Here is a 12,750-nt window from a genome sequence, read left to right as displayed (position 1 = left end):
AACGTGAGGAGTAAAGGCCTCACTATCAGATACCTGGAAGTGACCCCATGATGCAGGACCTCTTGTTAAGAAAGCTGTCTGCTGAGCACAGAGGAGGACAAGGCCATTGACAGAGCTCCCAGGGTGGAGGCACCTGCAGTACCGCCTCTCATGGAAGATGGGTTTCCATGGGGACAACTTCCTCAGAACTTTGATCGAGTATCTGGAAACATCAGCTAATTGATGGCAGACACAGTACCCCAAGGACACTTACAGAGCCTGTTTATTGCATAACTAGCAGGCACAAATTCCAAAACGATTTTACAACACTTACAGGGTTGAACAATAATTACAGGGATACAAATGTACAATGAACAGGAAAAATAAGTACAGAATCATGGGTGACATGGAGAGAAGACACTGGGATAAAAGGCATTTCATTTTTCCTATGCAGCATTTTCTTTTGGAAAATCAAGGTGACCTTCAACTGGGACAAGGAAAGAAGGAAGACCCTCTGCGTGGGGAGCTCAGGGTGGCTGCAGGGGACAGACTCAAGCCGGGCTTGCCCGGGTTCTGCAGCTGAAATCGCTGGGGGAGTCGGAGGACAGCTCCTGAGTTGTGCGTTTCCAGTTCCCATCAGTGAAATGCTGTGTTTAGTCTTTGGGTCCGAGTCGTCGTTCTTTGGCAAATAAGAACTATTTGTGTTCCGAGGCAGAGGAGGACTTCAGTGGGAGGCGCTCAGGTAGAGCTGCCTCCCGGTCATTCTCCTACCTGTGTCCTCCCAGCTCCTCAGGGCATCTGAGGGGGCGGGGATTTGAGAATCAAGGGGAAGAGGATGACATGACAGAGCTCAGATGTCAGCGTAAGGCCTGGGAACCCATGTGCAAAAGGTGAATGGCTGCTCAGACGAGGTGCGAACGTCCACAGGCCCCGCAGGTCACTGACCCCAGCCTCGAGGAAACGCGCAGGGGGCTGGAGGAGAAGGGCCCCCTTAGGCCTGTCGCTGGGTGTCACTCCACCTGGGAGCTTCCCTCCTCGAGTGCTGGCACTGTGGGTCTGCAGGGCGAACTCCTGTGGTGTGCTCACGGCTGGGCATGCTTTGCTGGCCCTCATGTTCCTTGACTTTCTCCAGGGGCACGAAATGACACCCTCCACTCCAGGTTCTGAGTATGCCTGTGAAGACGCTGCTTCACCCACTGCAGCAGCTCATCATCCAGAAGGCCGTCCTCCCGATGGAGGAGGCCAAGGGCGCCGACCCGACTGCGCCGGGCCTTGCCCAAGGAGCCCATGTTGGCCAGGAAGAGGAGGGACAGCCCATCCGTGCAGTGTGCAGAGATGGTTCTCAGACGGTGCCTGAACTGGAGGTAGAAGACCTCCTTTGATCTGACAAGAGCGTGGCACTTAGGTTTGTGCAGACAAGCCTTGGAGACATGGACCCTTTCCCCACGCTACTCAGCAGAGCAAAAAGCCGGGGAACGCACCCAGCACAGTGACTGAGTAACCAGACACCATCACCAGCCTCCTTCCAACAGCATTCAGTCAGGCTACAGAGGTGTTTGTGAATCAAACAGTTCTGTGAAAATACAGGCTTACCGAGCATGTTTTGGGGCAACTGTGATGATTTTGACTTTTCCATGTGTGTGAACGAGCGCTATGGGACAGAACAGATGGATGAAACAAGGACCAACATCAACTTTAACACAGGGTACGGCAGCCCTGCAAAAGGTAATAGGGCTCAGAGGCTAAACCCGGGGAGGCCAGGGAAGCCAGGCTTCGCGATCCACAGCAGAGCTGGGAGCCAGCAGCCTCAAGGCCGCAGCGTGCCCACACTTGTGCTGTGAACACGTTTAGACAAGTCACCGACGTTTACAGATGGAGAGATGGCACAGAAATATCTGATGTCTTCCGACAAGTCAAAAGCTTCGGCAACTCCAGGCCCGTTTTATTTACACGGCAGCCTGAGTGGAGCCGGGCAGCTGCTGTCCCCACTGACATGCCGTGGGCTCCCCGCTGTCCCTGGCACCTGGCTCACTTCATTCATTGTCACTACCACCTGGCCCCGCTGGTTGAGGTCAGGGTCTGAGCCACGCCCACACAAAACAGCGGCCACGAGCAGGAAGGAATACACTTTTAGCTTCCAGAACGACCCAGCTCTTCTTAGAAGGCAACCTCAGGGCATCCCAGACCTTACACCTGCAGGCTTTTGTAGCCTTGGGATCGCGCACAGTCACCTAGAGCGCTCTGCAGGGACTTCCTGAAATGTGATGTCTGATGCTGAAGTACCAGCGACGAGGTGCCAGAGGAGAAACGAACCCCGGTGACTGTACGCATCTTACCTTATCCAAATTCCTTAAAGGTGGTGAGACGTGTGGGGCTGGTCGTGTGAGAAGGCTTTAAGCGGCTAAAGGAGTGAGGGGAGGAGACCATTTCTCTCGTCACAGTTTACGGCAGTGCTGTCTGAATGGGGTGAGCTTTGGCTCGTGGGACTGGGGGTCCTCCACCTGTGCGTGACAACGTTGCCAAGGCACACAGGACATGGGGATGAGTGCTTATCGCTATGGAGACTTCAGGGTGACCGTAAAACAGAAACGGACAGAAGACAAGATAGGAAAATCAGCTGAGAGAACACTGAGTGTGGCAGGACAGTAAACAGATCGCTTCATTGTTTCCCCCCAAGAGAGACTATTACGCTAGTTTCAGAAAGTGGCAAAGTCCTTTCTCTACACGCCTGCTTGGAGATACCCCGAACTTAAAGAGGTTCTGCAGTAGAGCTTGGAAAACTTGCCTATTGCACAATGCTTGACAGGGATTAGACAACTCTCTCCAGAGAATGCTTCACTAAGAACCTCACTTATAGTCTTGGCCACAGGCAAGGAGTCTGAAGGGATGGAGAAGGTCTAACAAACTTTAAACAACGAAGCTCTGCTTTCGGGTGTCTATGGTCGTTAACTCAATGGTCACGGACAGCACAACAGAACGTCAGAAGGTAAACTGGCAAACAGGCACAAAATAAGGCAAGTGGGTTAAATTAATAGTCGAAAATTTGTTAGAAAACATGCAAAAATAATACTGAGTTTTCTTTTTAAAAAGTTTTAAACTTTCATCAAATGCTTGTGTCTGCAAAAATCGCAAGAGTTCCATGTCTAAAGTGGAACCCGGACTTGGAAAAGGAAACAGAAGGGCCAGCCCTGCCGTTCAGTTGTTGTTCTCTTTGGTGGTGATGGTGACCAGCTGCTTGGCGGCCTTGGCGATGTCGTAGGCACACTGGATGACCTGCTGCGTGACCAGCTGGATGTCCGTGGGCGGGCCCGGGTCCCCCGGGAGGGTCTTCTTGCATTCTGACTGCAGTCGGTAGGCACTGGACGTCAATAAGCGGAGGGAGGTCTTCACCATGTCGGACTTGGGTTTCTAAACAGAAAAACAGCCGTTCGCTATGGACTGCAGGGCGGACACCTCCGAGAACAGGGACAAGCATTCCTCGGAAGACAACTCAAACTATTCTGCAGTGAACGGCAGTTGTGTCCTGCATGTTTTTACTGGGGATGTGTGAAAGACCACAAGTTTGGCAACCTACAGCGTAGGAGATTCTGGGGGCTCTGACTCAAAGTTCAGAGTGCATGCAGTATATTTAGCAGTATGCATTTACTAGTGCTATTCTGAAGCAGTATTTGAAAAAGTATTTACATGGGTGAAATATTCCAGATAAAATTTTTTTTCTATTAATGCTTTGCCTTGCAGCATTTGGCTTATACATTCTTGTCTTATTAAACCCAAACCAATAGCCCTATATGGCTGTTTGCATATTTAAAACTCTCTGTGCTACAAAAAGATGAATGTAATGTAAAGGTCATCAAGAAATTTCTTGGAGCTCATTGAAAAGGATCCAAACCAAGTTAAGCAGGGAGTGACTTACTTTGGGGAATAACGCTGCCATTTCTGTAACAGCTACATGTATCCTCTCTGAGCAGGGAATATAACTGCAAGAATATTGAAAAGGTTATTCAAAGACAGCAAAAATAATTCAGAGACAGAGAACACTCAGACATGAATACGTTTCCATTTACACTCCCGTAATAAAGGGGCTGAGGCCACAGCCAGCCTGCTGTGGATCCCACACCAACACAAGGCACTCGGGGATAAACCCGGGGCCCCCATCCTTCAAAGCTGATTCCATCGTGTAAAAACAGCCTCCAGGTATGGATGCAGGCGACACGCATAACAGCCTGGGGGAGCCACAGAAGACTGAGATCACAACATGCGCTGAATGGATTTGTACATCTTAAAAAAATGACAAACTTCCCAGACTGCAGCAAGTACCATATTGCGATCTTTGAAGCCAGAAAGCAGCCCCAGGACACATGTTTATATTCTTGAAAGAAACACAACATAAGCATGTTTTTCTGGTCATTTGCAACACGAGCGGCGCACTTCCGAGTGGGGTGAGATGGGAAGTGGAGCGTGGGGCCCGTCAGTGGGAGAGCGCCAGGGGAGGGGTGTACCATGTTATCGAGGACCCTAACAGACCATATGTGGGAAGGTGGGGAACGTTCTGCTTCATGTAACGATGCAATGAAGGAGCCTGCTGTCCAGGCCGCGGTGCTGAGCAGAGGTACTGCACAGCTATAGCATGTGAGGCAGGAGGGGCATGTGATAAACAGGATGCCCCAGGGAAGGGGAGATGAACGGTTATATGATTTTCACGGAAGGAGGCTGAGAAATCGTGTAGGTTCCTCTTTCTCTCTGATGCTCCTCCAGCCATCCACCCATGAAGACTAATTCTGCTCCGGTAATAAACACTGCCCACTCCTCTCCTGGTGCGGGGAAATGATGCCACTGGGAGAAGTCTGAGCTGTACAGCAAAATGAAAAGGGTGGAAAACGGGGAGGTGAACGTGACATTGCCAGGGACACGGAGACTGCAAGAGACACTGGCCCAGCTTTCTGTGGAAGGGAGCACAGAGGAAGAGGGAGGGGCAGTATGGTGCTCCTGGAACAACTCCTGTTTGTGCAGAGGCATGAAGAGAACTTCTTCATGGAAGCACTAAACTTTGCTGTTGGTTAGTCGCTGAGTTGCGTCTGACTCTCTTGCGACCCTATGGACTGTAAGGCCACCAGGCTCCTCTGTCCATGGGATTCACCAGGTAAGAATACTGGAGTGGGCTGCCATTTCCTCCTCCAGGGGATCGTCCCAACCCAGGGATCGAACTCACATCTCCTGGATTCTTTACCACCGGGCTACCTGGGAAGGCCAAATTTAGCTGACCTACTCAAAAAAATGAGGTTTTCTTGTATTTTGATCAAATTCTGCTGCTTTCCACAAATTCAGTGGGATGATGTTAAACAATGTGTCTGGAGCAGGCCAGCCAACACCTGAAACTAGGGTCAACGTGCAACTGCTAATAACTTACCCGAGAGGAAAGGGGTGGGTTAAAACAGGGGCCAGGCCCTTCTCTGCAGCTGGAAAGAACTCTGTGGGATGCTGTTCTGCCCAGACTGAGCAGGTTTTTCTTTCAGGAGCAGAGAATGATTTGGGTGATGATTAGACCCACTTTTATTTGTAAACCACTTGCTTCTTAGACGTGCACATGCATACGTGAGGGAGTCGGGTAAGAAATCAGGTTCATTTCAGGAAACCTATGGCACACACTCCTCCCCAGCTAAGCAGAGCAGCCGGGAGAATCTGTTGCCAGTTTTGAGGCAGCTTCTTTGACCTCGAGAACTAGGAATGTCACTACCCCAAAGATGCTGTAATTCTATCTCTAGATGCAGTTTTATTCAGAGCATTTCATGACGTCAAAAATTAAAAATACCATATAAAACAGGTGAGACGCATGGAGACAAGTAGCATGGAAGCATATGCACTATACCATATGCAAAACAGACAGCCAGCGGAGACTTGCTGCAGGGCTCAGGGGACTCAAACAGGGGCTCTGTAACCACCTAGAGGGGTGGTGAGGAGTGGGAGGGGGGAGGAAGGTTCAAGGAGGAGGAGACGTATATACATCTAAGGCTAATTCATGTTGACGTATGGCAGAAAGGAAACCGATATTGTAAAGCAATTATCCTTCAATTCAAAATAAATTTTTTAGAAAGAAAAAATTACCATAGAAAACAAACAAGCAAAACCCAAACTTACACATTTAAGTGTCTTAAGTAAACCTGAAATTTCCGACCTTTTGACGTCAGCATGTTAAAACCCAGTCCCGTCTGTAACTAGAGCGGCAGCGTCTCTCCCGGAGCCAGGCAGGATTCTCAAGCCCCCTTACCTGTCATGTTTATTTTCTTGGGCTGCCCTTAGGAGCTCCTGTATGTTTTTGGTGATCTGCTCCGTCTTCCGGATGACGTCTTCGGTGCTGGGGAGGATGGGGCTGGGGGCCGCATGGGGCTCTGCCGTGTCTGGGCCTGAGCTGTCACCCTGCCACACCGAGCTCCTCTGCCTTCCTTTCCTGCTTGACCTGTGAGCGTTAAAGAAGTGGTTAAACGTGACAGGTGCTGATGGGTGGCCTCTCTGCTTCTAGAAGCCTCGGCGTGTGCATCTGCTGGAGGCACGAGCGGGCTGCTACTGTGGTTTCCTTTATCCTGTCTGGCAGGAGACTTGGGGTAAGGCTCGCTGAGCAGCAGCAGCTACTGCTCACAGGGAGGCTGCTTCATTCTACCACGAGGCTGAATGGGATGACCCTCATAGGAAGGCTAACGATGGGGAAAGGGAGGGAGCAAACGAATGGGAAGCGCTGTGTGGTTATCAAGTCATTTGAATCAAGGCCAATTCTTGGGACAGTGATGCAGGGTATAACCTAACGTTGACTTGAAGTGCAGGACTGACTTTAAGCATAATACAGAGACTCAGAGATGAGTCTAACCTGCTGGTAAAAGGAAAAAGGGCCCCTGGGGCAATCAGGTGAGATGAGGAGAGGTGTGGACTATGAACTCATGTCTCGGTATCTGAGGACCTTAAGGGTCTGAGAACAGAGAAGCAGGTGGAGGTGGTGAAGGGCGTGACCGAGCTGTTAGGGTTCTGGTTAGAGAGCCCAGCCCCGAGGCCTTCTTCCTGCGCGAGTACCCCATGTCATCCAGGCCCCTGTCATTGGGAGTGTTGTCGTAGTCACTCTCCGGCGTGCTATTCTGCTTCTCCAGCCGGGATGCCTACAAGAGAAAAGGTGGTCCCGTTAGCTGAAACCACCAGGTACTTCCTGGGTGCCCTCCCAGGAACCCTTACCTGTCAGGCCACGTGGCCTTCATGCCCTAGACCTCATCTGGGACAGGGGCCAATGTTTTATTAAAAATTCAGTAACAGGGAATTCCCTGGTGGTTCAGTGGTTAGGACTTGGTGTTTTCACTGCCCAGGGCCTGGGTTTGATCCCTGGTCGGGGAATTATGACCCCACAAGCTATGTTCAGGGCCAAAAAAAAAATTTTTTTTTAATTAAAAAAATTACAAAAAAATTTTTTTTAGTAACTGATGAACAGTGGATCCAGAAATGCTTTCTTTCCTTCTCCACCCCATCTTCATCTTCACTCCTTAGCTGCTCTGCAACCAGATCCCTGATACAAATTAACAGAGACACGCAAGGCAACACTCACGTTTAGCTAAGAAGTATGGAGTTTAACCATAATATAAAGAGACCCATTTAAGAAGCAAACATGCCATATACCCATAGATTGGATTGTCAGTGCTGGGAGCTGCTTGCAGATTAGCTGGTCTAATACCAGATGGGAAAGGTGAGGTGAGGTGAAGTCGCTCAGACGTGTCTGACTCTTTGCGACCCCGTGGACTGTAGCCCACCTGTAGGCTCCTCTGTCCATGGGATTCTCCAGGCAAGAATACTAGAGTGGGTTGCCATTTCCTTCCCCAGGGGATCTTCCCGACCCAGGGATTGAACCCAGGTCTCCAGCATTGGAGGCAGACGCTTTACCCTCTGAGCCACCAGGGAAGCTGGTCTAATACCAGATGGGAAAAGGAAGGGCCAGAAGAGCCGGGGGTCACCCTCAAGGCCAAAAAGTCAACAGAAAACCTGCACCAAAACCTGGGGCCTCCTGTCTCCTGCTGCCCGAGATGCCCCAGCCTGGGGTTCTGAGGCCTGCCACCGCTCTCAATCTGGCTCTCCAAGAACCACCCTTAGAGACGGCTTCTGTGAGCCCCAGGAGGAAGCCAAAATCACTCATTCATTGCCACACGTTGTTTGTCAGCCAAAATGGATCAAGCCGGTGTGACAACTGGTTTCCAAACATTTTCATCCATCTCCCCAAACATCCATCCCTTAAAACATAAAGATACAGTGTAAAATAAAAGGGATGCAGGAACCCTTGAACTGTTTTGAGCAAATGGCAGCACCACTAAGGAAGTACAGAGCCTTCAGGGTGTGGTGGGGGAGTACTACATTTAGAGGGGACCACATTCCTTTGAAGGGAACTGTGTTAGTTCTGGAGTATTTAATACAGAGGATTTCCTCTCATTATTTATCCATAGTGCTTGAGAATTTCCTCATTTGAATAGAAATCAGTGGAAGCCGATTTAAAACCTAGGTTGATTACCAATTGCAAAAGACAAACATGAGCTATTTCTAGTTCTATACCCTGAATTTAATCCAAGTGAATCAAAACGTGTGACTAAGGAATTTTATTCCAACTGTAATAAGAGATAGCTGCAAATTCAGAATTTCTTCATGTGTAAATTCAGAGCCCTGTTTTAAACACATGGAGTCCCCATAGCTTCACTCATAAGAATGGTTCCCTTAGAGTGAGTCAGTTAAGAAAGCCTCCCTCAAGTTTAATTATTTGCTCCTTACTGATCATGCTGCTTGGCCTTCTGAAGGCCCTATGTGAGCAGGCAGGCAGGCAGCCCCTACTCTGCCTCTCTAGAAGCACAATACTATTAGGACTCGGTGCTTTCGCTACCCAGGGCCTGCGTTTGTTCCCTGGTTGGGGAATTATGACCTCACAAACTATGTGCAAGGCCAAAAAAAGTTTTATTAATTAAGAAAAAATTTTTAGTAACTGATAAACAGTGGATCCAGAAATGGTTTCTTTCCTTCTCTACCAGAATACGTGTTGCCTGCTAGCCTCTCTCAGTCCTCTCCCAGGTAGAAAGCTCTTTGTCTGTGTGTGTTGAGGTCTTTCACGTCTCCCTCAGATGCTCTATTTGGTTCCAGCCACTTAATGCAAGACACTTGCGATGGGCTTCTAAAGGGTCTGTGCTTTAACCACTTGAGTTCATCTGGCAAGTGATTGAAAGTGTTGGCTGGCAGCTGTACAGTCTGCAGAGCTAAGTTCTGTAAAAACTACAACATTCAAGATCCCTTTGTTTCGACCTCCTACCAGCAAGCAGTGCCTCTGATCTGGCTTCATGAACCAATCAGTGAGTTACTGGCTACTGGCTGTCTAGATGGAAGACCAAAGCAGGCACTATATCCCAGGAAGGGAATAGTGAAACCAGGCTCTTCCAGAGATATCTCAAAAAAGCAAAACAAAAACAAGACATGACAAAACCAAACCGAAAAAAAAAAAAATTATTCTTACCTTTCACAGTGCATGTTTGAATAATCTTTAAATTTCCTTTCCTTTAGTTTTTATATATACATACACACAAAGATGAGTGTGTGCTTCCGTGTGTGTACACATATACAGAGCATAAAATGGAATGTGAAACACTTGCATTTAAATAAGTATTCTGAGAAATTTGTCCAGAGTAGTTCCAGTGAAAAAGCTAGAAAACAGAATTAAACCCAGAAAAATCCCATCTATTTACAATGGATCTTTTTGTCTTCCTTGATGTAAATTTGACAATTACAAATCAAATGCATCACCCATGATCAAAAGTACCAAGTTTCACTGAAGCATGTTACAAGAGTAATGACTCATCTATCTGATCAAAGTACTCAGGAAATGCTTCTTGAATACAGATAACAATGTACAGCAATAACCACCCAGGAAATCGGTTACTTACATTAAATCCTTCATTGTTGTCAACAAAAGCATATTTTGGGCTTTAAAATTAGTCAGTGTTAATTTTAAGGAAATTATTGTCAACATGCAGAACCCAGGTCTATTAGTTAAAAGTGCTGCTCTCTCAAAGCTGTTAATAGAAGTTACCTTATAGTTGGTGCTGGTTCAGTTTATTTAAGAGATTGGTAGCTTTCTCTGAATACAGATGTGCCATAAAAGCCTAAACTCAATGTGAAGCTATCAGGAGCAACTGGGATCACCAGTGTAAACAATGTGTATAAAACATTGTCTCAGCAAGCAGTCCTGGCAATAATTTTCAAAACTACCAAAAATTAAAAAAAAAATTTTCACAGTGGACAAAAAGGTTTACCTGACTCTTAGCAACAGCATTTCAAGAAAGATATCATTTCTATTTAGCTGCCCCGGGATGGAACCTGGGTCTCCTGCATTGCAGGTAGATTCTTTACCACTCAGCCACCAGGAAAGTCCTTAACTGAAATACTGTAGTAAAAACAGTGCAGTTCAACTTCAGAACCGCTCAGAAGATAGCAGCATACATATGTCAAGAGGTTTCTTTTCAATAGATTACCTCAAACGTGCAGAAAAGAGCCCCTGAAGGGCCACAGTGAGCTGTGAGGCACTGGGAAATCTCTCCTCAGTGGGAAAGAAGACTCTCCATAGTTCCAGCCAAAAGCGGAGGGAATAGACAAAGGCCTGGTGCAAATCTCCCCTGGTCTGTCAAGGTGGTCCCTCACCCACAGCCTCCCTCCCTCCTCTCATTTTAGGGACACCACCCTTCCAGTAAAAGACGCGAGAGCCAGGACCTGAATGCAGGTTTTCAAAGCCTGTGCTCTTTCCCAGCTTGCTGTCATGTACTCTTCATGCATCAAGGCATTTTTTAAACTGACAGTGCCTTTGAGAGTAGGAGTGTCACCTAACTTCCTAGGACTCTTTAACTGACTTTGTGAAAGGCAGGGTGTGGACAAGGTGCTTGATAAATACTTGCTGCCTGGCTACTCTAAAGGAAGCTTACCTGAATCACACGCTGTTACTGGGAATGTAAATTATACACTGGCAAGTTGGACTTGACCAACTAAGAGTGAACAGCTTTGTACTAACAGCTGCCTACACCTCCAATCTGGATGTGGAATGCAGGGACTGCAAAACCTGGGTCTGTCAAGTCAGGGGCTGACATAACACATGTCAAGACGTTAAAAACAAAACAAAACAAAACAAGAAACACGGTGTCTCAGTGTTTCTGTTAGTCCTAATAACACTTTGAACAAAATTGGACAGATTTGCCATATTATGTTTAACCAGCAGCCAGCTAATTTTCTGATTGTTTAAATAGACAGAACGCTCAGAATCAATGTTACAGGGCGAATTGCGGACCGTGTTAAACGTCACATGAGACTGAGCTATGTGGAGTTAGCTGAGAGGGAGGCCCTCTCCTGCAGACATGCGTGCGGGTGTGCGTGCGAGGCCTCATGCAGGACAGAAGGGTGGTTAGTGGAGGAGGGAGGGCCAGGACGGCCAGGAGAAGCACCAAGCGCCCAGGAGCAAGGCCCCTCCTCCAGAGAGCAGACCATTCAGTGTACTTAACCCTTCGGGTGCTCTCGTCCCTCGACCAGGACAGTGTGGAGGGGAAGGAAGGCAGAGATGAAGAGGAGGTCACAAACGCACTCCTCCCGATCTGGAAGGGGAAAAAGAGACACACTCGGGAAAACACAAAACAAACATGAAACCCTGCCACCCACCCTGGCTTCGCCTGGGTTCCCAGTTAAAAGACACCTAAGGAGCAACTCACTACATGGGATCAGTGCTGAAACGCCCACGCTAGCCAATGAGATCCCCAGAGATGTTTAATCCCTCAGTGAAATAAATGCCTCTCGGAAATTACTCAGAATCTGTAAGGCTACTTTTCTATGAGGGAAAAGACAATACCTAGCATAATCTGTCAACAGTGCCAATGGTTTTTTTTTTTTAATAGTCTTAAACAAATACTCGTTTTTTTAATCAGGACAGATGATATGAAATGAAAATCTATACAAATGATTTAAAGTTGGTTTATGTATATCAGATACAGTACAGATATAGAACTTTTAAAATAATAAGACATTTTTACATTTTAAATGTTTTTAAAATCAAAAAGTACACTGTGAAAATGAACAAAGTGGCTTTTCCTAAATTTTGTTCTCAGTTATACAAAAATAAGATTCTTAACTTAGTTCAATGGCATTCCCATTACACCAAATGTGTTGAATCAATTGTTTTAGAATGTTTAGCCCAAACAACTTTAAAAGCTGAAGCAGCAGATTCCCAATTAAAAAATAACAACACTGTAATTTTATCACACTAAACCTTGACAAAATTGAATAGGGTATAATTTCCCAGGCCATGTTCTTTACTATTGACCCTGAGAACTTTTTTTGGAAATTCCTATAAAAGTGGACTGAAGAACAACTGACATTCCAAAAGGTAAGTATTACTCTCCGAAAAAATAAAATCACGTAGGTTCAAAATGCAGAAAACATTTTGTCAAAACATAGGTTTTTAAAATAAATTAATCCAAAAGATATATAATTTGAAAACCTCGCAACACAATACTTATTCCATGGGAAAAACAAGAGTGTTAGCAGCCTGTTACAGAATACCATCTCTGGAACATAAAGCAGGTAAAGTTGATATAGGAGTTTTTACATCTCGTTCTCATGAAATGAAAAAGCAACACTTTCTCCCAACAAGGGAGGAAGAGGAGGCAGCAGCTAAGCCAGCAGACTGACCACAGGTGCAGGGCTGCTGAGGCCCACAGGCTTCCCGACCAGGCCTGC

At 47.0% G+C, this 12,750-nt stretch overlaps 1 protein-coding gene across 17 annotated transcripts in view; it reads right to left on the bottom strand.

Moving 5' to 3' along the window:
• Nucleotides 1–244: 244 nt before the first annotated feature.
• The window catches only part of GIT2 (GIT ArfGAP 2), a 41,398-nt gene continuing 28,892 nt past the window's right edge, over nt 245–12,750 (bottom strand). For 9 of the 17 annotated variants that reach the window (XM_004017434.5, XM_027956631.2, XM_042234700.1 and 6 more), the window contains 4 exons: nt 7,039–7,121; nt 6,245–6,433; nt 3,893–3,956; nt 245–3,387 (listed from right to left, as the gene is read on the bottom strand). In XM_004017434.5, the coding sequence (XP_004017483.1) occupies nt 3,175–3,387; nt 3,893–3,956; nt 6,245–6,433; nt 7,039–7,121 (549 nt within the window). In that variant the 3' untranslated portion in view covers nt 245–3,174. Of the gene's footprint in view, nt 3,388–3,892; nt 3,957–6,244; nt 6,434–6,838; nt 7,122–11,522; nt 11,613–12,750 lie in introns of those variants that run through there. The other 8 variants (XM_004017430.5, XM_027956629.2, XM_027956630.2 and 5 more) reach the window with 3 other exon arrangements.

This window comes from Ovis aries, chromosome 17 (genome assembly GCF_016772045.2).
Source record: "Ovis aries strain OAR_USU_Benz2616 breed Rambouillet chromosome 17, ARS-UI_Ramb_v3.0, whole genome shotgun sequence".
Taxonomy (NCBI): Eukaryota; Metazoa; Chordata; class Mammalia; order Artiodactyla; family Bovidae; genus Ovis; species Ovis aries.
This window is presented reverse-complemented; position numbering and strand designations above follow the sequence as displayed.